The 27,014-nt window shown below is 38.5% G+C and overlaps 2 protein-coding genes across 7 annotated transcripts in view; one reads left to right on the top strand and one right to left on the bottom strand.

The window, feature by feature from the left end:
• NUDT9 (nudix hydrolase 9) overlaps positions 1–27,014 on the top strand; it is a 101,991-nt gene that overhangs the window by 67,845 nt on the left and 7,132 nt on the right. Inside the window, exon 9 of one of the 4 annotated variants that reach the window (XM_058721972.1) lies at positions 1,749–2,559. The exons of the other annotated variants lie outside the window; for them this stretch is intronic. The gene's annotated coding sequence lies outside the window, so the exon portion shown is untranslated. Of the gene's footprint in view, positions 1–1,748; positions 2,560–27,014 lie in introns of those variants that run through there. 4 annotated transcript variants of the gene reach the window in all.
• The window catches only part of SPARCL1 (SPARC like 1), a 49,510-nt gene that overhangs the window by 16,866 nt on the left and 5,630 nt on the right, over positions 1–27,014 (bottom strand). Inside the window, exons 1-2 of one of the 3 annotated variants that reach the window (XM_058721955.1) lie at positions 16,917–16,965; positions 2,189–2,253 (exon numbers count right to left, since the gene is read on the bottom strand). In XM_058721955.1, coding sequence (XP_058577938.1) covers positions 2,189–2,253; positions 16,917–16,950 — 99 coding nt within the window. In that variant the 5' untranslated portion in view covers positions 16,951–16,965. Of the gene's footprint in view, positions 1–2,188; positions 2,254–3,893; positions 3,953–16,916; positions 16,966–27,014 lie in introns of those variants that run through there. The other 2 variants (XM_058721957.1, XM_058721956.1) reach the window with 2 other exon arrangements.

The following is a 27,014-nucleotide window of genomic DNA, read 5'->3' as shown; positions in this document are numbered from 1 at the left end:
TGGAGAAGTTTAACAACTGACTTAGAGATTAAAGATCTTCCTTCAAGTCTTGACTCTGCTATCAGCTATCTATCTGTCATTTGATGAATTGTGAATCCCACCCTATCATCTGTCAAGGTGAAGTGAGCAGAAATATCAAGATAAGTTTATGTATATTAGTCATTTGTAAATTATAAAGTAACCAAGTGAAAACTGACTATTGCTAGAAGTAATATCCTACAGTGGTAATACTATGAACTGTCCAATACTGTAAGCAGGTATTCACTACAAATCTTTCTTACAGAGATGCTATGGATACTCATGTCAGGCAGATCGAGGTATAAGTACAAAACCAGATTTTATTTGCATTGACTTGTCTTTACTCTATTAGCACATTCTGTTGTACCAACTGTATAATATAAGGAAAGACATGGAGTTCAGGGTTCATTTTAGATGTGGTTTGCTCTCTTGCTTATCACCTTTTCAACCAAAAGGAGTAATAACATTTGAAAAAATTTCCAAAGAAGCCATTTGTAAGGGAGAAAGGATAAAGAATGGTGGCCAGTTTGGCAGGTTTCCAGCAAGGGCATTATGGAAGGCAAGGGATGGAGGAGATTTTCGGCTTATTAGTAGAGAACTGCTCCCCCTCTGCACCCTTCCTCCTCTGCTCTCCCTCTCCAAGCTGAAAGAAATGCAGAAGGACAGCAGCTTAACTTCTTTCAGAAATTTTCTGCAATCAAACTCTGTTTTATTATTATTATTCCCACATCTATAACACCATACCCTCTGGAAATGTGTGGAATCCCTGAACCACACAGAATCCACTTACTTCCGTACAATTCAGGCAATCTGGGAAAATGACACAAGATTTGTAAGAGGTAAACCCTATGGGAAGATATTTAGCTTCTTAGTGTTTGACTGGATCTACATAACAAATTGTCCCCAAAAGAAAACCTTTAAAATGTGTCTATATGTAGATGTGTTATTCAAACATTTGGTTCAAAAGCATTTTTGATGCCTGTTTATATACTGGGCAACAGCTGCAAGGGAAAACACATTTTTAGGAGAAAACAATGGGTCTGTGGGAGCTTCTTTCTGTGCTGAACATAATTTATCCCACTTTTGTAATTGCAGAGGACATGTATAATTTCAGCTGGAGTAGCTCCAGCTACTAAAGCACAATTCCTAGGAGTGGTCGTAAATTCTGTTTTCTAAGAAATGCTTTGTCTGGGTGGCATGATGCTGGCCTTTGCGGACACATCTGTCAACCAAATGTTAGCCACCAGCTATCCAAAAAACAAGGACAGAATCTGAGACATAGTAGAGACGGAGGAAGAGAAGGGATGAGAAAAATTACTTTGTCTATTTAAAGGAGATTGATTCCTCCATTTGGCAAAAAAGAAAAAAAAATGGCATAAATCCTTTAGCTTGATTACGGATGATATGGATCATTTGGGAGACATCTACATGATCATCCAAGCCATTAAAAACAACATTAAAACAACAACAATAATAACTTTCAGGTTATTTTAAGGCTGCTGACATGGTCTCAAATGATTCTGATTTGTGTGTGTCTGATTTACTGCTGTGTGAATGGTGGTGCCAGGATATCTGATCGTGAAGAAAAGAATGTTCTAGTTCTGTCTATTATCAGCATGTTTGCTTGGAAAGTACCCCCTCCCCAACCACCCCCAAGGACGAGTTAGGAGCCAATTTATGATCATCATACCATTTCCTGGCCCTAACCCACTGGTTTTGTTTTATTACAGACTCAGAATTGATCAGCCAGTATATATTTGATCTTGAAGAAAATGCTGCTAAAGAGTATGGGTATGCATTCCCAAGACTTCTCATACTAATTTCTTAGGTTTCTCATACTAAGTGATAAACTTCCAAAGGAAAATTTATTTCTTCCCATTCTCTTTGGCTTTTGGGTCCTGGAAGATCCCCTTTCTAATAAATGATAATCAACATTTTCAGATTTATATTTATTGTATCTTGTAGAATCTGGTAGTTCTGAAGGAAATATTCTTTCAGAAAGTATTTTATATCAATATTTTGAGTCATTCATTCTCTGCTTGGGAAAAAATAATATTAAAACAAAAAAGAGAATTTCAAACCACTATATAAACACATTTTCTTTTCAATGGAGGATTTCTAAATTAAATGTAGGGAGGAGAGATGTAATAACAGAAAAAAGGATATTTACCGGTATTGCAGTTGCAGTTCCCAAAATGTATAGGAGAAAAACTACAGTCTTCATGCTTTCTAGGCCTGCGAACGAAGAAGATAATTAGCAGTGGTGGGTAAAAGTTTCCTTGTGAAAAATTAAAAGATAATCTTCTTAGCAAATAATGAGCTTGATACTGACCTTTGTATTTAAACGTGATTACTGTCTTTACAGTAATGCCTTTATAGACATGTGAACTAACATGTCTGGAAAGACGGATTTAATGACAGTTTTTATCCAATTGTGTCTGTGAGGATGACTCCTTGATTTTTTGGCCCAGCTGTGTTTGGGCAGCACCTATCTCTGTTTTTGACTGTGTTTCCATGAATAAAGATGCTATGCAGATTGAAGTCTTAAGATTTGTGAGTGTTCACAGTAAAGATAAAATTGGCAAAGTGAAGTAATATAGTTTGTCAGGTTAGGATAAAATAGCCTGCCTCTTTGGTGGTGGAGAAACCCATGCATTCAATGTGGAGTTTTAGGAATGAGACATTGTACTGCCTAAAGTGGTCATCAATGTTCAGCTAATTTATAAGTCTCACATTGCAATCTGTGGGTTGGTGGTGGCCTGCAGATGGGTTTGGTTTGGCAGGCACTGTGTATTTTATTTTATTTTATTTTATTTTATTTTATTTTATTTTATTTTAATTATTATTTTAAGTTTGTTTATTTTGAGAGAGAGAGCGAGCGAGCGAGCGAGCAGGAGGGGAGCGGCAGAGAGAGAGGAAGACAGAGAATTCCAAGCAGGCTCCATGCTGTCAGTACAGAGCCTGACATGGGGCTCAAACTCACGAACCGTTAGATCATGACCTGAGCCGAAACCAACAGTTGGACACTTAACTGACTGAGCCACTGAAGTGTCTCAAAGCATTGTGTATTTTAAACTAGGATTTTAAAAATCAGAGGTTTCATGCAAAAACTCAGATTTGCAGTTTCTCTTGAACCACTGGGCCTTTTAGCAACAAAAGGTCTTCATGGCAAAGCCGGCTGGTTCTGAGTAGAGACTGTCCTTTGTAAGGGATGCTGGCATTTGTACCTGGTCTGTTTCACTTGTTATTTGCCTCGAATTTGAGTTTCGTTTGTTCCAAATGAACTTTTTCAGTTTAGAGATGAGGCAAGCAAGGCTCAAAGAGGCTAAGTAAATTGGCCTCCAGGGGAATTTTCTTAAAAGCAGTGAGCTGTATACATTTCTCTGCAGAGTATCTCTAAGCCTAGTAGTCCAACTCCCACTGGTATTAGGAACAGAGTTTTTAGTCTTTAAAAGAGATTCTCTGGATCACCTAGAAATAGATGTCTCTTTTAAATTATTTTTTGCAATCATAGTTTTATACATAAATGTATAAATCTATAGAGCTTTAAAAAATATTTTGAGGTTTATAAAGTTCTTCTACTGAAATAGAAATATGTGTATATTTCTAAATACTTAAATGGATATTTAAAATAAATATATATTTAAAAATACATTAATGTCAAACATTCTGTGATTTAATACTGTAACAGCTATCACTTCACACACACACACACACACACACACACACACACACACACACACACACACACATGCTCCCTTCCTAAAATAATTACATCACAATTGTTATTTAAATCACTATTTAACATTTATGACAATGTGCATATTCTTCATAGCTGAGTCAACTAGTAATTTCCTGTGTTGAATCATACTTACATTTATTTCTTGAACAATATTGTGTTTTGTCTGGCCCTAGAAATTGCCTCCTCTTTTAATGTACTTTTCCAGGTACATTTATTCTTCCCAAATTGTCCAACAAAATTTAAAAGTTCATTTTAATATGCTAACAACAACAACTACCACAACAGAACAACAACAACAAACCCATAGGGGATCCCCAAGCCCCATTTTCCTCACGGACATGTCCCTCCCAGGTGTTGGCTCTCTTGCTCCATTTGACAGAAGCCCCCCTCCTCCTCCTCCCCAAGCAGCTACCCTGCTTTCCTCCTGGGATCTCTAGTTACCACCACCCTGGGGATCCCCCTTGCTCTTTTCTTGTGTTTGAGTTCTTGCTTCCTGGATCCCATATATTTTTCTATCTTGGTGTTCTCCCTCATTTTTATGGAGCACATACTCCAGAAGCTTCCTGAGAAACGGTATATAGGAGACAAAAGTTTTGAGACTCTGCATAGCAAGAAAACATGAGTATTTCATCCTTCACTTGATAGTTTGACCGTATATAGAATTTTAGATTAAAAAAAATATTTTAACGTTTATTTATTTTTGAGAGAGAGAGACAGAGAGTGAGAGCAGGGTAGAGGCAGAGAGAGAGAGAGGGGAACAGAGTTTCCAAAGCAGTCTCTGCTGCTGAGAACAGAGAGCTTCATGAGCAACTTCAACTCATAAACCATGAGACCATGACCTGAGCCAATGCTTAACTGACAGCCACCAAGCTGCTTCTAGATCAATTTTTTTTTCTCAGAATTTTAAAACATGATCCATTTTCTTTAGTTTCTGGTGCTAGTAAGAACACCAGTGTTGGTTTTTCCCATTTTTTTAAAATGAGAACTGTTTTTTTTTCTTTCTGTAAGCTTTTAAGTTTTTGTCCCAAGTTTTAATATTTATCTCTAGTATTCTAAAATATTACCAAAAAAACACACAAAAAACCAAAAAAATAAAATATTACAATATCTGCCTTAATTTGAATCCTTTTAAATTTACTTTAGGCACTCATTAGTCTCTTTGAATTTGGAAATTCAACAGTTCTGAGAGATTTTAATATGTAATTCTTTGATAATTTTTGTCCCTCTAGTTTTTTGTATTTTCTTTCTGGGATTCATAATAGTTAAATGTCGACTTTTGGGATTGGTTTTCTAATTTACTTACAGTTTTTGTTCTTTTTTTCCATGGTTATATTATTTTTGGAAACTCCCTTAATCTTTTTTTTTTCCTTAATCTTTTTAAAAAAATTTTAAACGTTTATTTATTTTTGAGACAGAGAGAGAGAGAGAGACACAGCATGAGCAGGGGAAGGGCAGAGAGAGAGGGAGACACAGAATCTGAAGCAGGCTCCATGCTCTGAGCTGTTAGCACAGAGCCCAATGCGGGACTGTGAGATCACGACCTGAGCTGAAGTGGGCCGCTTAATCGACCGAGCCACTCAGGCGCCCTGGAAACTTCCTTAATTTTATCTTTCATCTCTACTATTGGTTTTTTAAACATTTTTAAAACATATTAAAAACATTTCAAACATTTTTAAACTTTCAATTTGTTATTTCCTGATGTTCCCCTCTTTAATATTATCCTCTTCTGTTTTCATTAATGTGATATATACTCTTATCTTTTTGAGGATATTAATTAAATATTTTAAAATTTTCCTTTGAGCCCTGCATTTTCTGTTTCCATATTATCCCAGTTTTTCTGGTATATTTTGGTCTTTGATTTTTATGTTAAAAGCTTTTCTCGAATGTCCAATGTCTTTGGTTGTATGGTAATATTTAGTAGCAAGTCACTAAACGGCCAGTTAGACATTTCATGGGCAGGGCTCGACACCTTGGAGAGCTACCTTGGAGGGGCTGAGATAGGAACCTAACATTTTTGATGTGGTCATTGTCAGATTTTTGTTCTTGGAGAGATTTTTTTTTCTAGAGAAGATCTCCATACCTCCAACCCCAGGGAGTGGGTAAAAGCTTGGTTGCTACATTCTGTGAGGTGTAGGAGTGAGGGGACTGGAGGTCTCTCAGTGCAATATACTGACTCTCACTCCCCAGATTTCTCTATGGCACCATATCCTCCCCCATCCCCCCTGCCTATCCCTATGGTGCCTATCTAGAGCCCAGGACCAGAGAATAACCTTCCCTTTTCGTTAAGGTTGAAATGGGGAGTCCTCTGGCAGTAGACACAGAAGGAAAGATCTGACATCTGTTTATCTGATGGGCTTTCCATCAGTCCTCCTGGTTTCAACCTCTCCCCTTACCTCAACTTTCAAATTACCTGGTACTTCCAATTCTTGAAACTTTTCTGGGTTTTGCAGTGTGAACTGTCTTCTTTGTCTATGGTACCCTTCTCTGAAAATCCTTAGGTTTAAGCTTTCCCTATTCTTCCAACTGCTTGCTACCTTCTAAAAATTTGCTGGAATCTTTTATCTTGTCACCTCCTCTTTTTTCTTTGTTATTGTGAGTGTATATTTTTATTTCTCTTTTTCTATCATTATACTGGAATTTTAGCAGGGAGTGGCAATATGTTTCATTACCCCATTTAAGTTTTTTAAATCTTTATTTTTGAGAGAGAGAGACAGAGAGAGAGAGAGAGATAGCAAGTGGAGGGGGGGCAGAGAGAAGAGGGAGACGCAGAATCTGAAGCAAGCTCCAGGCTCTGAGCTGTCAGCACAGAACCTGACGCAGGGCTCAAATACATGAACCACAAGATCATGACCTGAGCCGAAGTCAGATGCTTAACCAGCTGAGCCACCCAGCACCCCTTCATTACCCCTTTTAATCAACAGATTATTTCCATTTCTTCATCAGATTTATATCCCCATTACTACCACTACTACTGTTATTACTGCTGCTGCTGCTGCTGCTTCGAGGACACATAGGAATTACTATAGGTCTGTGTTCTAACTTCGCTAACAAAGATTTTATTGAAGAAAAGGAGCCTACAGGTACTAGCACAGACTTCCTTATCATGTTAGAAAAAATAAAAACACTCTTTCACCTATCCTCCTATTCAAACCCCCGAGGGTGGGCCGCCCAGACTAGGGAACAGTGTGTTGGAAGAATGGAGATTAAGTCTTGGGGGAAAAAATTAAATCACATATAACCTTATAACACCTTAAAAAAACTAATCTATTCCATGTTTAATGAAAGTAACATGTACTCAGCTTGGAGACTTAAATTTAATTCCTCTAATGGACCCCTCTGAAAATGATTGTACATGTCAGAAACTCAGAATACTGACAGTGGCATGTGTGTTCCATTTATATCTTGAAATAAACATTTAGAACTAGTAATGATGTGTAACAAATACTGGAAGTTTATATTATCAAAGTGCCTTGTGTTTATCAAACAGATTTACAAATGAGATATTATCTTATTTGACATTTGCAACAACCCCATGATGTGGGAGATGAAGAACAGGACTAGAAAGGCTATGACAGGATAGGCTGGAAGTTGAAAAGATGTTAAGAAGGGAATCGGGCTCAAACTGAGCTTTCCTGGCTCCAGCTCTGGTGCTTTTGTAGCAATTTTGCAAATAAAGACCTCTACTTTACCTCTTACACAAAGATGTAGGGAAGGAGGAAAAACAAAAAAAAACAAAAAAAACTTCTGAACCAGTACTGGGAAAAATTTGGAATTCACTTTGAGTTTTTAAACAAAGCATTCTGAAATGTTAAGGTTTAAGATTTTGCATACTTAGTAGATACATTTTTTTGTGTTGAGGAAAAAAAGTCTTATCATAGAAAGTTGGTTGGGTTATTTGATATTGAAAGTCCCTTTCAATGCTTTTTTAGTTGAAACAAGGCAAAAGCATAGAAATTCAATTTCCTTTGAATGAAGAACATGTTTAAATAAAAATATATAGCAACTCCCTCTACCCCACATTCTAACACTTCAGGGATATTGAAAAACACCTTGGAATCAAAAAAAGCATGTAACTGTCAGGAGAGCTGAATTCTGGCTCCAACACTGTTCTTAACTGGCTAAGAGGCCTTGGGTAGCTTATCCTTTCTTAGATACAATTTCCTTAAGTGATGAACAATGAAGCAGATGACCTTGATGATCCTTTAGCTTTAATATTTTATAATTCTAAAATTGAAGATAATTCTATGAATTTCATGAACCATAAACTGCTGCTTTTTTCTGTAAACTACTAAATCCACTGAAAATATATTCATGATTTTATTGTATCAAAATTAAATATATTATATTATGGTATTTACTGCTTCGAGCATATAAGTGGTATCTATTTCCTATCTTTATTATTGATGATAATTTAAAATATTTTATTCTCTCAGTGAATGCTAATGTAAAAAGTCATTGAAAAATGCAGTTTCCTTCCTCCATATTCAGAATTTAGCATTCATTCATTTTATCAGATTTATGAAACTAAATCATTTATATTTTATTAAAAAAATTAAAAAAATATTTTTAAGGTTTATTCATTTTTTTACAGACAGAGACAGAGCATGAGTGGGAGAGGGGTAGAGAGAGAGGGAGACACAGAATCCGAAGCAGGCTCCAGGCTCTGAGCTGTCAGCACAGAGCCTGATGCGGGGCTCAAACCCACTTGTGAGATCATGACCTGAGCTGAAGTTGGACGCTCAAACAACTGAGCCACCCAGGTGCCCCTATTTAAAAATTTTTTTTAATGTTTATTTATTTTTGAGAGAGAGAGAGAGAGAGAGAGAGAGAGAGAGAGACTGAGACTGGGAGAGGGTAACAGAGAGAGGGAGACACAGAATCTGAAGCAGGCTCCAGGTTCTGAGCTGTCAGCACAGAGCACGATGTGGGGCTTGAACCCATGAAACGTGAGATCATTATCTGAGCTGAAGTCAAAAGCTTAACTGACTGAACCACCCAGGCACCCCTATAATCATTTATATTTTAGATCAGCCTATACTGTTTAGTAGAATAGTTTTGGAAAACTGTAAAAATATAAAATAGTACAGTTTAAAAAAATAGTACATTTAGTGCAGGGATTCTTTATCTTGGCACTGTAAACATTTTGGGTGGGTAATTCTTTGTGGTATGTAGGATGTTTACAGCATCCCTAACTTCTACCCACTAGATATCATAGCAAGTCCCCTCTTCTACCCACTAGATATCATAGCAAGTCCCCTACCTGCCACCAGCTATGACAACCAAAAGTGTCTCTAGATATTGCCAAGTATCTCCTGATGATAAAATTGCCCTGACTGAGAACTACTAGTTTAGTAGAAGGGGAATGGTGCTTTGGCGCTTTGCCGACTATGTGATCTTTGGCAAATTACTTAAGCCTCTAAGCCTCAGATTCCCCACCTAGAAAGGGGATAATGTCTGTGATGGTTAATTTTATGTGACAACTTGACTGGGCTGCAGGATGTCCAGATATGCCGTTAAATATTATTCCTGGGTATGCCTGTGAGGTTGTTTCCAGGAGATATTGGCATGTCTATAGTATATCTATAGCATATCTACAGCAGATCTATACCATAGATCTATAGCATATCTATGCTAATACGGCATACGCTATCTAATTCAGTTTTGTGAAGATTAGAAGAAATAATAGTTGTAAAACTGCCTGATACCCAGGACACTCAATACATTTTTATTATTTTTTCTCTCTTCTTTCATAAAAGTCAAATGTGATTCTTTTTATTTTTGAAGGAAATAAATTAAAAAAAAATTTTTTTTAATGTTTATTTATTTTTGAGACAGAGAGAGACAGAGCATGAATGGGGGAGGGTCAGAGAGAGAGGGAGACACAGAATCTGAAGCAGGCTCCAGGCTCTGAGCTGTCAGCACAGAGCCCGACATGGGGCTCGAACTCACAGACCATGAGATCATGACCTGAGCCGAAGTTGGACGCCCAACTGACTGAGCCACCCAGGCGCCCCAGGAAAGAAATTGTTTATTAAACCAAGAACCATAAAATACCCAGGAGTAAACCTAACCAAAGGTGTGAAAGATCTGTATGCTGAAAACTATAGAAAGCTGATGAAGGAAATTGAAGAAGGTACAAAGAAATGGAAAAACATTCCATGCTCAAAGATTGGAAGAATAAATATTATATTGTTAAAATGCCAATAATACCCAAAGCAATCTACACATTCAAACTGTGAATCCTGAATAAACAACTCAGAGCCTCATAAAATAATGTAGGTTTTGCTGTGAGGTCAGAATATTTTTCCAGTGGAATATTTAAAGTCTCTTTTGCCTACACATTTACCAAAGTTCCTTTTAACTTCAGTTTTTCCTACACTCATCACAAATGACAATGAAATTAGGCTAAGAGACTGTTACCACATTTTCTTATAAATAATAGCAACATAAAGAGTAAGCAAGAATCATCAAAAGTGTTGTGGGTTTCAAGACTAATTTCCTTTGATTTTAGTTTTTATAGCAATATGTATACTTATTTAAATTTGAGAAAACATTGCCCTTTAACTTGATCATAGGATCTCATAAATTCCCTTCACTTTCTTGAATCTAATGCAGCTGAATGAATCAAGAAGAAACACATGTCCAGTTGGCCATAATGTGCATCACTCATTCACTCTTTTATCCATTAAGTGCTTACTAGACACTGCCTAAGCACAAGGCCACATAGTTGTTGTTGTTTTTTTTAATGTTTATTTATTTTTGAGAGAGAGAGAGAGAGAGACAAGCAGGGGAAGGGCAGAGAGAGAGGGAGACAGAATCCCAAGCAGGCTCCATACCATCAGCACAGTGCCTGATGCAGGGCTTGAACCCACGAACCATGAGATCATGACCTGAGCCCAAACCAAGAGTTGGATGCTTAACCGACAGAGCCAACCAGGCACCTCTGTTTTGTTTGTTTTTTTATGTTTATTTTTGAGAGACAGAGAGAGATAGAGATCGAGCGGGAGAGGGGCAGAGAGAGAAAGAGAGAATCTGAAGCAGAATCCAGGCTCTGAGCTGTCAGCACAGAGCCTGCCGCAGGGCTTGAACCCACAAACCATGAAATCATGACCGGAGCTGAAGTTGGATGCTCAACAGCCTGAGCCACCCAGGTGCCCCTACAAGGCTACAAAGTTTCTGTTTGAAGAGTTAAAAAGGAGGAAATCGAGGAAATCAATGATTTAGTATAGTGTGATGTCTACGTAATGCAACAGAAACAGAGATAAGAAGCATTTAAAATTAGATAGTTAATATTACTAACATTTACTAAGTGTTAGGTGCTAAGTTATAGACACTGCTCTGAGGGCTTTGCACATAATACCTCTTTAATCTTCACAATGATCTTATGAAATAGCATTTTGTTTTCATCATTTTACTAGTAAGGAAAATAAGGTTAAATAACATGTTCATGGTTACACAAGTGGCAGAGCCATATTTGAGACCTGGCTGTTTAGTTTTATGTCTGTGTTCTTAACTACTATGCTAATTTGCTCTTCTATAGAAAAAGCTTTCAGAGAAAGTAATTCTTGACCTGATATTTGGAAAACCAATCAGTGGTAGTTTGCTGTCTCAAAGATGGAAGGACAACCCGGAGAGTCGAAACAGCATAGATGAAGGTCCAGGGACATAAGATAGCAAACATTTGAGTCACTAGGGTGTTAATAGGGGAAGTAGAAGGAGATAAGGCTCAGAAACGAGGCAAATCTTTGTGCTTTAAACAAGGAATTCCAATTAAAAAGCTATCAAGTCTCAATGGATGACTGTAAGATGGGGAGTGGTATAATCAGGTTTGTATGTTAAAAAGGGAGACAGACCAATGTGGAGACAGACCAGTACAAAGACTTACTAAAATGAAATTGCAATATCACAGTGAGAAGTGGACAGACCTTTAAATTTTGGCTGTGGTCTTGGAAATGGAGAAGGGATAGATCCAGCTTGTACTGTCTTGTGAGAGCCAACTGTTAAATTTCTAGGAGTACTGGGAACTATTAAACAAAGCCACCACTAAAAATTACATTATATACACTTAATTATATTAAAAACAAAGGAAATAAATATTCAAAACTCATCACTTCATACTCATTTTACTACATTTTGCTGTTACTTACTCTCAAGGTTATTTATGCCTGTTATATCTGTGGGTGGAAATATTTTATAATGTGTGCTACCATGCATCTCTTCCCAGTTCTGTTCAGTGATGTCATGTCTGATATCAGTAGCTTGAAAACAGCCATGGTGGGACGATTATAACATGAAAATCATCAAATGCCACCCAACAACCTCTCTATCCCCACCCCATCCTGCCCAAAGCTGGTTATTAAACATTTACCACTGGAGACTTCTGAGAACTATTTAAAGGCAGAACAGATAAGCATTAATGACCAATTCGACACTGTGGGAAGAAGAGAAGGAAAAGTCTTGGGTTATCACATTTATAATTTGGGCAGCTGGGTAAATTTATCACCAAGAGAAGGGATTATAAGAGAAGGATCTGGTTTTATTTTTGTTTTTTAACTTTTTAATGTTTATTTATTTTTGAGAGAGAGAGAGAGAGAGCGAAAGAGAGAGAGCATGAGTAGGGGAGGGGCAGAGAGAGAGGGAGACACAGAATCCAAAGAAGGCTTCAGGCTCTGAGCTGTCAGCACAGAGCCCAACATGAGGCTTGAACGTACAGACTGGGAGATCATGACCTGAGCTGAAGTCAGAGGCTTAACTGACTGAGCCACCCAGGTGCCCTGGGGAGGAGGAGGATCTGGTTTTAGAAGAAAGATGATGAATTAGTTTCAGACTCATTGCATTTGAGTAGAGACATACTTGGATAAATAGGTGTGGAGGTAAGCATAGAGCTTGGGGCTAAAGTAGAGTTTTGGATGCTATTACTATCAGAAACCATACAGTGAGTAGAGCAGAGGGCAGGAGCCACAACCCTGGTGAGTAAAGACCACTAGGTAACATTAGAGGATGAGAAAAGGTAAAGATACAAAGGATGAGGGAAGGAGAGTCACATAAGAAAAAGAAAGTGTTAAATGTCATAGAGAGGTCAAAGTAAACAAGGCCAGTGAATTATCCATTGCCTTTGCAAATACAGAAGTTATTGGAGAGTGGAGGGAGAGTAAGTTTGGTGCAATAGTGTTGGTATAGGCCAGTCTGCAGTGACTGGAGCATGTATAGACAGTGATGTGATGAAGACAATGAATGTAGATTACTTATTTAAGATGGTTGGCTGTGAAAGGAAGGTAAGATGGTAGCTAAGGGGGGACATGTGGTCACAGGAAATTTTTATTTGTATTTAAATGTGGTCATTAAAGCATTTTCTATGCTGAGGGGAAAGCATAAGTAACGAATGAGAAGAAAAAGGGAGAAAGGAGATTTGCTAAACAATGAGAACCCCAGTGAACCACAACTTCTGGGCTTCATGCCCTGTGACTTTGGCCTTGGTCTTGTGACTTGTTTCAGCCAATGGAACATTAGCAAACATGATGCCAGCAGAGGTTTAGTAAGTACTTGCATATTGGGATTTGTCTTTCTATGAAAGTCATTTACCATGCTGTAAGACAGTTTGGGCTAGAGACTAGTTTGGACCACTGCATGATAAGTGGCCACATAGAACCCTGGGAAATGACAGACTATCTGGGATGGTTTGGCCCCAGCTGAGCTCCCAGCTTGCTGGAGACATGTGAATGACTCCAGACAAAAATCACCAGAAGAACCACCAGGGTGAGCCCAGTTCAGATTGCAGAATCATGTACAAATAAGGGGATTGTTTTAAGTCATTTAGTTTTGGGTTGGATTATTACACATTAATTGATAACTGAAATGGAGAAAACAGAGAAGCTGCCCAAGTCACTGTGAAGACAATATTGCACAGTGATTAAAGACACAGGCTCTGACACAGGCCTTCTGGGCTCACTACTTAATTTGCATAATCTTGGTTAAATTATTTAGTTTTGGGGCGCCTGGGTGGCTCGGTCAGTTGAGCATCCAACTTCAGCTCAGGTCATGATTTCAAGCCCCACCATCGGGCTTGCTGCTGTCAGCCTGTCAGTGCAGAGCCCACTTTGGATCCTCTGTCCCCCCTCTCTTTTTGCCCCTCTCCTGTGCGCACATGTGCGTGTGTTCTCTCTCGAAAAATAAATAACACATTAAAAAAATTTAGCTTTTTTGAGTCTCAGTTCTTCATCTTTACAACGATGAAGTGAGATGACAGAATCTCAGGAAGCCTTTGATAAATATTTGCTGGTCTAATATTAAAGCACAGGTGGAAGGTTTAATTTTGAAGAGAAGAGGGATTCTTTGTTCTTTCAGACAGAAGGGAGGAAGGCTTAACTATAAGGACATATTGAGGCAAGGCCCCAGGAATTCATGAAGTTGGACTTAGCTATACCTTTTTTACATTTATATAACATTTCACGGTGATAAAGTACTTTCTTTATACTCTCTTCATTTGATCCAATAAAGAAAGGAAGTAGACAACATTTAACTATAAAGAAACAGAAGCTTAAAGAATCTGAATTACTTTGCTAAATGCAAGGCTTAAGAGGTGAGCAAGGACATTTGCAATGACACAGATGGAGCTAGAGTGTATCATGCTAAGCAAAATAAGTCGGAGAAAAAGAAATACCATATGATTTCATTTATGTGGAATTTAAGAAACATGAACATGGGGTAAGGGGGCAAAATAGAAGGAAGCAAACCACAAGAGACTCTTAATTATACAGAACAAACTGAGGGTTGATGGGGGGAGGTGGGTAGGGACTGGGCTAAATGGGTGATGGGTACTAAGGGGGGCACATATGAGCACTGGGGTGCTATATGTAAGTGATTAATCACTAAATTCTACACCTGACACCAATTTTACCATATATGTTAACTAACTAGAATTTAAATAAAACTTCAAAAGAAAAAAGAGGTGAACAATTAGAATGCACTGCTTTGGACTCTGAATTCAAGATTCTCACATGGCTGCAGAACAGGCTGCAGACAAGAAATCAGAGATTTGGGCATTGCGCCCTGGCTCTGCCAAGTACTAAATACTACTTTTGAGCAAATTACTTAATCTCTCTAAACTTCATGTATAGAATGAAAATAACAATTCCCTGCAATGTCAAAGAGAGCCATTGAGGGGCACCTGGGTGGCTCAGTCGGTTAAGCATCTGACTCTTGATTTTGGCTCAGGTCACAATGCCACGGTTCATGAGTTCAAGCTCCGTGTCGGACAGCACAAAGTCTGCTTGAAATTCTCTCTCTCTCTCAATAAACAAACAAACAAACTTAAAAAAATGGGAATCATTGAGGTGGAGAAGCTGTTTGCAAACTCTGAAGTAACAGACACATGTAAGTAATTATTACTTCCATTGCCCTGCCTTGTGCATCTCATCAATATTATTATAGTCATTTATGTCTTTTATTAAGTATGACATAAAGGAAATGAATCTTCAGTGTTCCTTTGCTTTTTCCCTCCATTGTTCCCTGTCTTCTTCTCCTTGGTGATCTCAAACTGCCCAGGAGACCTAGTTCCAAACATGTTTATGTTTAGTTCACTCATTAAAAACAAAAATAAACCTGTCCTATATAACACATATTTAAATTCTAGTTTCCTACATGCTTCTAATCCATACTTAGGAGAAAAGGATATTCCTGAACTAATGTCTTCCAGGTAAGAGGTATTTTCACATTGGCTTTAGCCCATAGGAGGCTACCACAGTGCTGAAAATCTTGGCATAGCTGTGGGAAGACGTAATAAGACTTGGAGCGAGTATAGAGTTTGTCACATGACCTATGTCAGCCAACTGTGCAGGTTTTTTGACCATCAACTCAACATCTCCTATGTGATCCCTGATTATTGGCTGTGTCCAGGATGGAACTATTTTTTAAGGGTCTCATGTTTATTTCCATCCTGAAGTAAAAAACAAAATATGAAGACAGAATATAGCTGTGTCATTTAGAATGACCAAAGTGGGAAATCACCCTGAATTTTCAATTTTTTGTTTTGTTTTGTTTTGTTTTAAAGTAGGCTTCACATCTAGCGTGGAGCCCAATGTGGGGCTTGAACTCACTACCTGAGATCAACAGCACTCAACAGACTGAGCTACCCAGGCACCCTTCAAATTTTCACTTACAAAGCAGATAACAGTGTTATCTTCTAAAGACTGGACCTCGTGGAACAATCTAGTATCCAGAATGTAGAAGGCCTCGAGTTCTTGTGCTGTGTCCTATGTTGTCCTTCAGACCAGTCACTGGGCATTTTTGTCTCACTGAGCTAATTGTATTTGCCACACACTGATCAAAATAATTTCACAGCCTTTAGCTTATTTTAAGAACTGAACAAATGTGCTGATTTGTATAAATAAGACAGAATAGAGAACTTTCCTGGAAAATGAGAGATATTTTGAAAATAACTGTCACACTGAAGACTACAGGGAGGCTTAATTAGCTGATGCTTGCAAAGTACTTTGAAAGTGAAATTCATGATGTCCTTGCTAAGTATGATGAATACCATTTAATCTTATGGATAAGTAAGAAGTCACATATTTTGAGGCACTCAAATTTGGTGTGCACTGTCTACAAAATGCAGAATGTCCTTTTTGTAGAAAAAACAAATAAAACTCTTGGTGAAAATGAAGAAATGAGACAAATTTTTGAATACAAAATTATTAGTCTTGAAGACTTAAATATGGAGTGTTGATGTGAAATTAGATCGTTATTTAGCCCAACTGAATGAGTCTATCCAGAGACATTGGCATGGCTGAAAGAACACTGATATAGCATTGGAATCTAAGTTCCAGACCTGAACTGCATCTGCCAGCCAAGAGACTTTTTTTATTTTTATTTTTTTTAATGTTTTTATTTATTTTTGAGATACAGAGAGACAGAGCATGAGCAGGGGAGGGGCAGAGAGAGAGGGAGACACAGAATCCAAAGCAGGCTCCAGTCTCTGAGCTGTCAGCACAGAGCTTGATGTGGAGCTCAAACTCACGGACTGTGAGATCATGACCTGAGCTGAAGTTGGATGCTTAAATGACTGAGCCACCCAGGCGCCCCACCAAGAGACTTTTTGTCAAGTCACTGGTTTCTTCATCTACAAAGTAGGAAAAATTATAGTACCTTTCCTATTTACCTTCTAGGGTTGTTTTGAGACACAATGTGACCATATAGTCATTTGAGGATTTCACCTGTAAAAAATGAAATGAAGGGTATCATTTCTTTACAACATTCATGAGGGAAAAATGGCTTAATAACTCCAATAATTAATGCTTCACTGAGACTTTAACTCATCCCTTTAGAGTTCTTAAGTGTTTTCTTTCTTTCCTTTGTACCACTGTTTCTTTTCATGGGTCTGATGAGGTTAGAGATGAGAAGTGATAAGGAACTTTGAGGCGAGCCTTTTTCCTCTGTTAGGAGCAGAGTGTCTCATTACCAAACTTTCAGGAGAACCTCATTTGGAATTTTAAAAGATGATAGCTACACTGCATTTTATAGGAATGGCCTTTCTGGGGAAATGTAGGATTTGACATTTCATATGCCTGAAGTTCTTCTACTGGCCAGCCCATGCAGCATGGAAACAAACAGCCAGATGAAACATTTAGCACGGCAGAAACAGGTCTCCCCATTAAGAACCAAACATCCATGAATGTACAGCTTACATGGGTAGCTGTTTTAAGACCATTTCTACCATTTCTTATTTAATACACATAAACATTACAGTACAGTGAAGATGACTGTAAATTCTTTGCTGTTCCTCCTGTAAAGAGGTGGAATCTAATTCTCTTCCTCTTAAATCTGGACTGACTTTAGTTACTTGACCATATGATTGAGGCAGAAGTGATGTTTGAGGACTCTGGAGTTTGGCTCATAAGAAGCTTTGGAATTTTGACCTAGATCTCTGGGATATTTGTTTTGGGAGGCCTGATCTTCTTTGCAGAAAACTCAATCCACCGAAGATGCTGTTCAATGGTGCCTGCAGATTACAGCTTTCCATCTGTCTTTGCAAAGACATACCATATGTGAGCACAGCCACCTTGGACCCTCCAGAGTAGCTCATTTGCTATTTCAGTACCTCTGAGTGACCTGCCCAAACTCCACACCCATGCAAGCTTGAGGCATTATGAAGTGGTTATTGTTTTAAGTCACTCAGTGTGCAAGCAGCAATACACAATCGGAATATTAAGTATCTTGAGTGAAATAGCACTCAGGTATAGTCATTAGTAGTAGCATCACTTATCTTCACCCAAATATAGTTTTATTGAAAAAGTAGGCTTTGGGGCACCTGGGTGGCTCAGTTGGTTAAGCATCCAACTTCAACTCAGGCCATGATCTCGAGGTTCATGAGTTTGAGCCCCGCCATCGTGCTCTGTGCTAATAGCTCAGAGCCTGGAGCCTACTTCAGATTCTGCATCCCCCCTCTCTCTGCCCATCCCCTGCTTGCTCTCTCTTAAAAATAAACATTAAAAAAAAAGAAAAAGTAGATCTTTATCATTGACTATTATATATAATAAGTAACATACTAGCTTTTATTTTTTGAGATTTTACTATATGCCAGGTACTACACTAAACATTTCATCTATGAATCATCCATGTATTCCTACCTATTGCCTCACCTCTACCTCAAGGAAGGCTTATTCAGTGAGAGCTTCCTGAACTCTGGACCACTGTGACCAGTCATGGATGAGGAGTCATGGAAGATGGAATTATTTTTCAGGGACATTCTCAAAGATTTCTCTCTCTCTCCAGCTCAGGAGAAATGAGTACATTCTCCCTCTTCTATAATGTGTAATTGAAAGATTACTTTAATTATTATCTAGAGGATCCCACAGGCTTATCTTAGGCAAGGCTGTGCAACAGCCATGTTTCCACACCTCTTCATCATTCCTCTCAGATCTCCTCATCTGATTGTACCACTCATCACTCACTAATCTCACTGGGTCTCATTTCATAACTCCGTATAGGATGGAGCCATGGAGGCCGTGCTCTTTTCTTTTCCTCAGGCATTTGCCAGCCCTTCTGAAAGTTTCCACTGTTGCCTATGTTAAAAATGATTCCAACAGGCTAAGAGAGCATGAAGATCTGAGCAAACATGGTGTCTTTTTTTTTTTTAAGATTTTATTTTTAGGTAATCTCTACACTCACATGTGGGGCTCAAACTCACAACCCCAAGATCAAGAGTCACACACTCCACTGACTTGATGCCACTGTAAACATGGTATCTTGAAATCAGTTACAGGTTTTTACTGACCTATAAACAAGGTCAAGTCTTTTTTATTTTTTTGAGAGACAGAGAGAGTGTGCAGGGAAGGGGCAGAGGGAGAGAGAATCTTAAGCAGGCTCCTTGCCCAGCGTGGAGACGAACATGGGGCTTGAGCTGAAATCAAGAGCTGGGTGCTTAACTGACTGCACCCAGGCACCCCAAGGTCAAGTCTTCTGACTTTAGTAAATCTCAGGCTATCATTCCTCTGGTTCCTATCATATCATATAGATGATATATATAACTGAAGCTGAATCAAGTATAGTAAAAATGCTTTGCTTTTGGAGCTGTTTGAGAATGGTGTAGTGGGATAAATTATTTTGGCCATATTTATTTTTCTTTGCTCAGAAAATATTATGATAAATGTCTTTTTATTTCTTCTTTCTCTGTGCATGCAGGGTTTTCTCATACTTATTTTTTTCCTGCCCTCATCTTTTTGTATATCATTTGGGGTAATAGATACTTGAGTGTGGCCAGAGGTGGATATACTACGGAGCTAAGAAGCTTAAGCTTTAGAGCTCCTCACTTGAATGGGCTCCTTACAAAGTCCTACACTTAATTTTGATTTTTCTATTTGGAAAAAGAAGTCCCCACACATACAGCAAACTTTTGGTTCACAAATTCTGAATCTACTCCTGAGTATGACTTACCTGAAGGCTTGGGGCATTTGTCATATTGCAGACTTAATAATATCCGAATGGTTTGCTTCATGTTGTTAATGGCATGACAATTCACCTTTTGAAGTCTAGCCCATGATGTGATCAGACATATTATTCCTATTCTTTTTCTGCCTTTAGTTCTTTTCTCTACCCGTCCCCCCTCCCCCCAGTTTATTTTATTCCCTACGTCCCTGGAATTATTTTCCCCTGAATGCCAGGTTCTTAACTTTCTGCTCTGACTATTCTTATTTGAATTTCCCTTATTAGTTAAACTCTACCAGCATAATATAAAACCTCTTTGGATTCAATGGAAAATGTCTCCTTTTTGTTAATAGAGTAAGTGGTTGTTAAGCTCTGCTAGTTGGGAGAGGAATTTCAAGTGCTTTCAGCTTTGTGAATGTACCAAGAACTATTCACTGGGGTAGTTCTCTTCCAGGATTAAGAAAAACAGTAAATCATACCTAAGAGCAGTTCCAAGTAGCCTCATTCTCATGGTGTTGGGATCTGCTGGGGAACAATGGTGGGCTTTGATGAGTAGTTCTTGTGTGAACCACTAATGAAAGCACTTACTCCAAGTAGAAGTCCCTCCAGGATTCAGCACATGGTTGAAGCTTCTCATGTGCTTTGGTGAGGGCCAACACATTAAACAGGGAGAACAATTGCTTGCCCCAGTGGTGCAATGTTATTCATTACCTGCCTTCTCTGAAAGAAGCAGATACAATAACCCTAATGAATTTTATGGTTGAGATTTGAGGAATTCTTTGAAAATAGGGTGAAAAACCAAAGCATATTTAGGCCTTCAGAGAGGAAGCTCCAAAAGATTCATTTAAGCAAGGAGAGGACACAGCTGGTCTACAGCTGTTTTCTACCTCTCCCACACTGGGAAAAGATTCTTTCCCCCCAGAATCTAGAAACCTTCCATTTGTTCCTCCAGATGCACACCATATCCACTCTCCACTCTTCTCCACCCTGAGCTATCCCAGGGCCTGTGAATTGCATCATCAGGTTCTCTTGCCTGATGGTTTCTGTTGGGTACAGCCAGTGGAGTGCACTGCAGGAGAAATTTGGGCGGAGGAGAGCAAAATCAAGGTATACATTTTCTCAGTGCCCTCTCTGTGACTATGTCCCTCTCCTGAAGGTCATAGCCCCTCTCACCTCTCAGTGATCCTCTCCATGCAGCATTTTCTGTCTGGGTTCAGAAAATGCTCCCTCCCATGGTATGAACAAATTTAGTTCTTATTAGTCTGTTCTTAGAACCCCTTGCAGGTTCTCTATACCCTGCCCACACCTTGATAAATAATCCCATTATACATTTTCTCAAGTCCCCAAATTCAATTTTTTTGGCCTGGATCTGTCATTTCCTTCCTGAAACCTTGACCACACAACACTTGATTCAAAATTTAGGATTCATGGGTTTGGATATTTTCAGATCCTTTGCCAACAAAGCTGCCTCCTGCTCCCCAGTGCTGCCCTGTTTCAAGTCTGTCCAACAGTTGCTGTGGGGATCCACTTGGAACTTTTGTTGGTATGAAGATTATTCGATGCTAAGGGTATTTGAGATTAAACAGATGCAGAAAGAAACCTTCTTGGAGCTTCCTTTATCTGACCAAAAGCAGAAACTTCTGAGAAATGAGACATTGCCATGAATTCCCTCTTGAGGGCAGATTGTACTCCCAGGAGAGAGACCAAGAGTAAACCTACCACAAATTCCTTTCCAGGAGAGTTTTGTGGCCACTTATACTTGTATAAACAAACATTTTCACAAAGTTTCTTATCTCCAGTTTGTTTAAAAACCCTTGTCTTTGCTAAAAAATCTTTTGTCCTCATAGATGCTGTTTCTTCCCCTACTCCTTCCTTTCCCCTTTGAAGTTAGCTATCTATATAAACCTTAAACTTGACCTGCTTAAGGAGCCAGCTACTTTTGTTGGCTTCTGTGTGCATATGAATGAACTTTTTTCTCCTGTTAATCTGTCTTTTGTCAGTTTAATTTGCAGACCCCAAATACTGAATATAAGAGGGTGAGGAAAAGCTTTTTCCTCCTCTACATTGCCTTAGCTGGGGCACATTTTTCTTTTTCTTTATGTTTATTATTGTTAATTTTTGAAGTAAGCTTCATGTCCAGTAGGCTTCAATCCAGTCAGCTTCATGCCCAGTGTGGACACTTAACCAACTGAATCACCCAGGAATCGCCATGTTTTTCTTTTTAAATGTAGCATAGCAGTCCTCATCTTTGGAGAGAACCCAAAGCTACAAGGTATTCAAATGTGATCAGCACTCAATAAAGATGATTTTGCTGATAAAATCACAAATTTTGAAGGGTGAATCAAAGAGTTTTAGAAACAAATATGGACAACTAGGTCTGGGAGTACCTATGGTTTTTTTCACTTTATAGTCCTCTCCCATTTTTCTTGTCATGCAATCTCTAGAATGTTGACACCAGGATTAATCTGAAATCTTAGAAAGTAAGTTAGTCCCTCTGCTCTTTTCCCCTCCATTATGCAGTCTTTTCTATGCCAAAGGAAATCCAACTCATTAGTTCAGTCTGACTAAACATTTTAAACACTGTTCTAAAACCATTGTTTTTGGGTGGTTAGTCCTGGAACACGTAGAAATTTGCCTAATCAAGAGTAGTCTAATTAGCCAAATTGAAACAAAGTTGTATTTTGGATGAATAATACTGTACAAGGGAATCTGTTGTTAATTCTTTTTGGACAATGACTATTTTTGGTTTCATGACACTAAAAATGTACACACCACATTCAATAACTAGGCTACAGATCTTTAGAGCTATTAGTCCTATTATCATAATGCTGGGAAGTGTGAGGTGAGTCAGCCACCTCCAGCCATGACTATAACCTCAAACCTTACTGTGGCCACCATCCAAACACAGAGGATTTGAGAAAAATAAAACAAAGAACCAAACATATAGTAAACATAGGCTAGATTTTTGTCCGTTACCTTGTGGGAAAGAAAAGAAGTCAATCATATCCAGAACTGAGACTATAGTAACCTTGTATGTTTCTACCCAGAGTATTTTTCAAATTATAAGAAAACATTTGCTTTTGAAATCAATCACTTTAAATTGTTTTCAGGTTACAAGGGGACATCAATCAGTTGATTTTATCAGTGAGCTAATGCTGTACTCCTTCCCTGCCCCCATACCTATCTAAGAAGCTACTAAAATGCAAGATCACTGGGAGTACCAAGGTTTAAACCAAAAGCGTTCTCAGTTTAAAACAAAAGCCTGTAGTATGTTCCTTTACCTATATTTTAGGAAATTACTGAAAAGTCTTCCTGGAAAGAGCTTAACCTGCACTCCACTCTGAGGTCCTTGAAGGCTACTATTATGTGCTAAAATTGGGGATCAAGAAAGAAAAAGAGAGGGAAAGAAGACACTTGGGGTTCAGCATTTGTGTTTTGATTCTTCTGAATTCCAACAGAATGATGCATTGATTTAGAGTTAGCTCAAAGTTGTTTGGTCCTCAATGAAAGGTTGAGAAAACCCTCTGAACTAATGGCTTGAGAGTTAAAAATGATCCAGTGGGCTAAGAGAGCATGAAGATCTGAGTAAACATGTGTCTTAAAACCAGTTAGAGGTTTTCACTGACCTACATATATATATACATATATACACACACACATATATATATATATATATATATATATATATATATAGAGAGAGAGAGAGAGAGAGAGAGAGAGAGAGAGAGAGAGAATAGATGATTAGGTAACTGAGGTTGAATCAAGTATAGTAAAAATGTTTTGCTTTCGGAGGTATTTGAGAATCTTTAAATGGTGGATTTTATACTTCTTTACGTACTTATATTAACTTTATGGGTGTAGCACTTTATCTGAACCTAGGGTGAACTTTATCCTGTTAAAAAAACCCACTACTCCATACATTTCTGATTAAAAACCTATTAGATAACTGGATGCTCCTTCTAAATTGCCCATGTTTTTGGATAAGCTGAAAACCTGGATTTTATACATATTCTGTGGCTATAGTGATTGTGTAGACTGATAAATATTCAAATGTGGTTAAATTTTATTGTTTCAGCAATTATAGACTTATGCCAGGTACTTGTAAAATAGTATTTTCACAAATGGCTATTTTGAGAACTGTCTCTGTTTATCTCATTCAGGTTTCAGGAATTTGGGTGACACTTCTGTAAACAGCGCTGCAGTTTCTCATTATCCTCAAGTGAACAGGTGGCTGACAGGGTGGCATAAGAGGTCAAAAATGTCAGGAACAGATTATAGGAGGATATTAGATTAAATAATTCACTACTTTTTTTTGTTGTTCATTTAACATATTCCAAATTCAATAAAAAAAAAGTCATCTTGCTGATGATGAGGGACCGTAAGGCAAGCAGAGGGCAAAGCACAAGCTAGCACCAATTCCAACCCCCCCCCCCCCCCCCAGGGTGGGATGTATGCTACATTCTTCAGGCACTCCTGGCTGCCCAGAGACAAAGGAAAGGGAAAGAATACCAATGGTTAACTGATAGAGGTCACAATCATGCAGGACAGGAGTCTCTATCAGTTTACAAATATCTTAGTGAATTATAAGAAAAAGGCAATCTTATCAATAGCTTAACTTCCAGAAACCTATAGACTCAGTTTCCTGGAGCCCTTAATATCACCCTCCCCTCTATAGTGACTCGGGGAGCAAAAACAAGAAGGAAATGGCAGGTAAAATGAAATTTCCTCATAACCTGCAGCCCACTGACAAATACTTGAGGCAAATACAGAGTATAACATTTCTCCAGGAACCCCCTACCGTCTTAATGATAATGCTTTGCTAGAGGGAAAACAACCTCAGCTCGACAATAGCAAGGCCTCAGGTATCTTAGGAGTTCTCTTTAGCATATTAAAGTCCCTCTGGAGGCCTCCCTTTTGCCTTTACCTCTCACAACTCCACAGTATATAGCCAGTCACTCCTCACAACCCCAGTGCTGCTCTTTCTGCCCATGGGTCCTGTCCCTGTGCTTTAATAAAATCACCTTTTTGTACCAAAGATGTCTCAAGAATTCTTTCTTGGCCATTGGCTCTGAACTCTCATCACTCCAAAACCCCATCACTGAATCAAAAATATGTGTCTGGAGAGAGGCTCAAAATTTGCTTTGGTCAACTAATGGATGCTTGAGAAAATCCCCAGAAACTCCAGCATCAGATATGAAAATATTTTTCCTTCTTATGAGAATGGGAGTAGTAATAGATTATGGCCACTGTTCCTACTCAGGCAAGTGAAGGTCACTGCAACCTTTCTGCATAGTTGCCTAAGAGAAAGCAGAACACAGTCATACCCGCTGCTTGAAGCCCCTTTATTTGGCTTCCTTTTGTATCAAAAGGATTGGCTTTCACCATGGGAGAGGTTGTAATTGGATTTTACCATGAAAGGAGGTTGTAATTAGATTTCTCAGCAGGTCTACAAGCTCCCTCCCTGGAAAAACAAGGAAAAGGGCCTGGTTATCCTTTCCTCTAGCTGGGAAGGTAGCCCAGCTAAGCTTGAAGGGATTAATGAAAGGCACAGGCAAAGTAGGCCATGTGTGTATCATCCAACCCCGTATGATGGAGCGAAGACCTCTCTGGCCTCTAAGACCAGTGTTTCGTCCTTTAGATTGAGGGCGGAAAGCAGTGCATGCGATAGGTAAATATTGCTTGGACACTGCATTTGGTGTGGAACATTTCTAAAAGGAACCCTCTGACACTCGGTCTATCTTTTGATGTCCTGCAATTTCTATCTCCCAGAGAAAGGAAGGGCACCTAAAGTCTGGCACTCCTGAGAATATCATCCTCCATCTAGATTTAAGAGTGAACTTACACAAACTTACCAGAATATATTTTGGGTACTCTGATTCGTTTTGAGTTCTTATCTGTAATTGGTTGCATTTTAGTTTCTAGGGTATTTTCTAGAAGTTTAAATTAGAGTAAGATTGGGTCAGAGTAGATTTTTGTATTTGATTTCTTTTTAGTTTCTAAAGTTTTTTAGAACACTAAATTTATTACTTTAAAGCACTAATTTAAATTTAAACTTAAAAAGATAAGTCTTCTTTTCGAAGTTCTGCTGTCATCTTGCTGCTTAAATCTACCTACTGTAACCATTTTTCTCCACCTGGCACTTCTTGTGTCACTACCTCTTCTTTTTATATTCCTTCTCTTTTCTTTTCTCTTAAGCATTAACAAGCTCTCTGACCAATGAACTAGTGTAAACAGCTATCCATTCCTCTAAAAGGAGGAACAGGCTTGGAGTCTATTCTTTTCTAGCTCTTCTATTGGTTATGTAAATGACTCCTTGGAAATGTTAGTGCTGGGAGTTATTGTTTGAAGTCTTTTTAACTGAACTTCCCTCTTGTTGCCTGGAGTTACCCAGGCAGCTGAACTGCCCCCTTTCTCCCTAGATGTTGGCTTCTTCTTAGGCAGTCCCAGCCAAACTTACAAGTCTTCCTCCTTCCCTTCTAGGCCAAGGAAACTAAACAAACATTGCTTCAACACTTTTGGTTTTCAAGGCAGATTATGATTACTTGATCTGTTCATCTTACCTTGTCTAAAGTCCAACAAACTGAGAAAGACACACCATATATCCTAGAAAAAGGAGAGGTTTGCATTGACCATTTTCCCTATTTTTCTTCTTACTATTGGCATATCATTTCTTAGAGTATGCACATCCATGCTTCTAAATAAGGCTAGGTATATCTTCTGTTGAATTCATTTATATCAGAGGAAGCCTGTAGGCTGCTATTTTTAGTAATTATTTTAACTGTGGAAAAATTTCCTTTCAGAGAAATGTAGTAAACAAAATGATTATCATGGTTATTTCATAATCAATCACAAACAGATCATTTTCCTTCACCCTGTCTTTACATAATAGTCAAAGCTTTTGTTATTAGAGAGCAAACCCTTTAGTCACATTTTGGCTAACATATACATATTGTTACCTGATCCAGAGTTAACACTGATGCTTCAGGGCTTTTAAAGTATTAATGAGTCTCTTAGGAGAGCTCTGTAGCTTGACATTAAAGTCATCTGAAGGATTAAAAAAGATGTTCTTCTATTTTGAGTTCTCTGCTGAGTCACCATCTGACATCAAGGTGACCCAGCCCTGTGAATGATAAAGATTTTCTGGAGCCTTGACCTTCAACTCACCGTCATCCTTCCTAACCAATCATGTGGGGTCGAGTGAGGGATAAACACGGTTTATGTCAGTTGGGGCACGGAGTCCAACCTGGTTTTGACAAGAGTTCAACATGAATCAAGCAGATAATAAAAATGCTTAGTGATCAGGGAAGAGGGTATTGTGGAGAGTTGCTTAGGA

Source organism: Neofelis nebulosa, chromosome 3, assembly GCF_028018385.1.
Source record: "Neofelis nebulosa isolate mNeoNeb1 chromosome 3, mNeoNeb1.pri, whole genome shotgun sequence".
NCBI lineage: Eukaryota > Metazoa > Chordata > Mammalia > Carnivora > Felidae > Neofelis > Neofelis nebulosa.
Note: the sequence above shows the minus strand (reverse complement) of the source record. Positions and strands in the feature narration are given on the sequence as shown.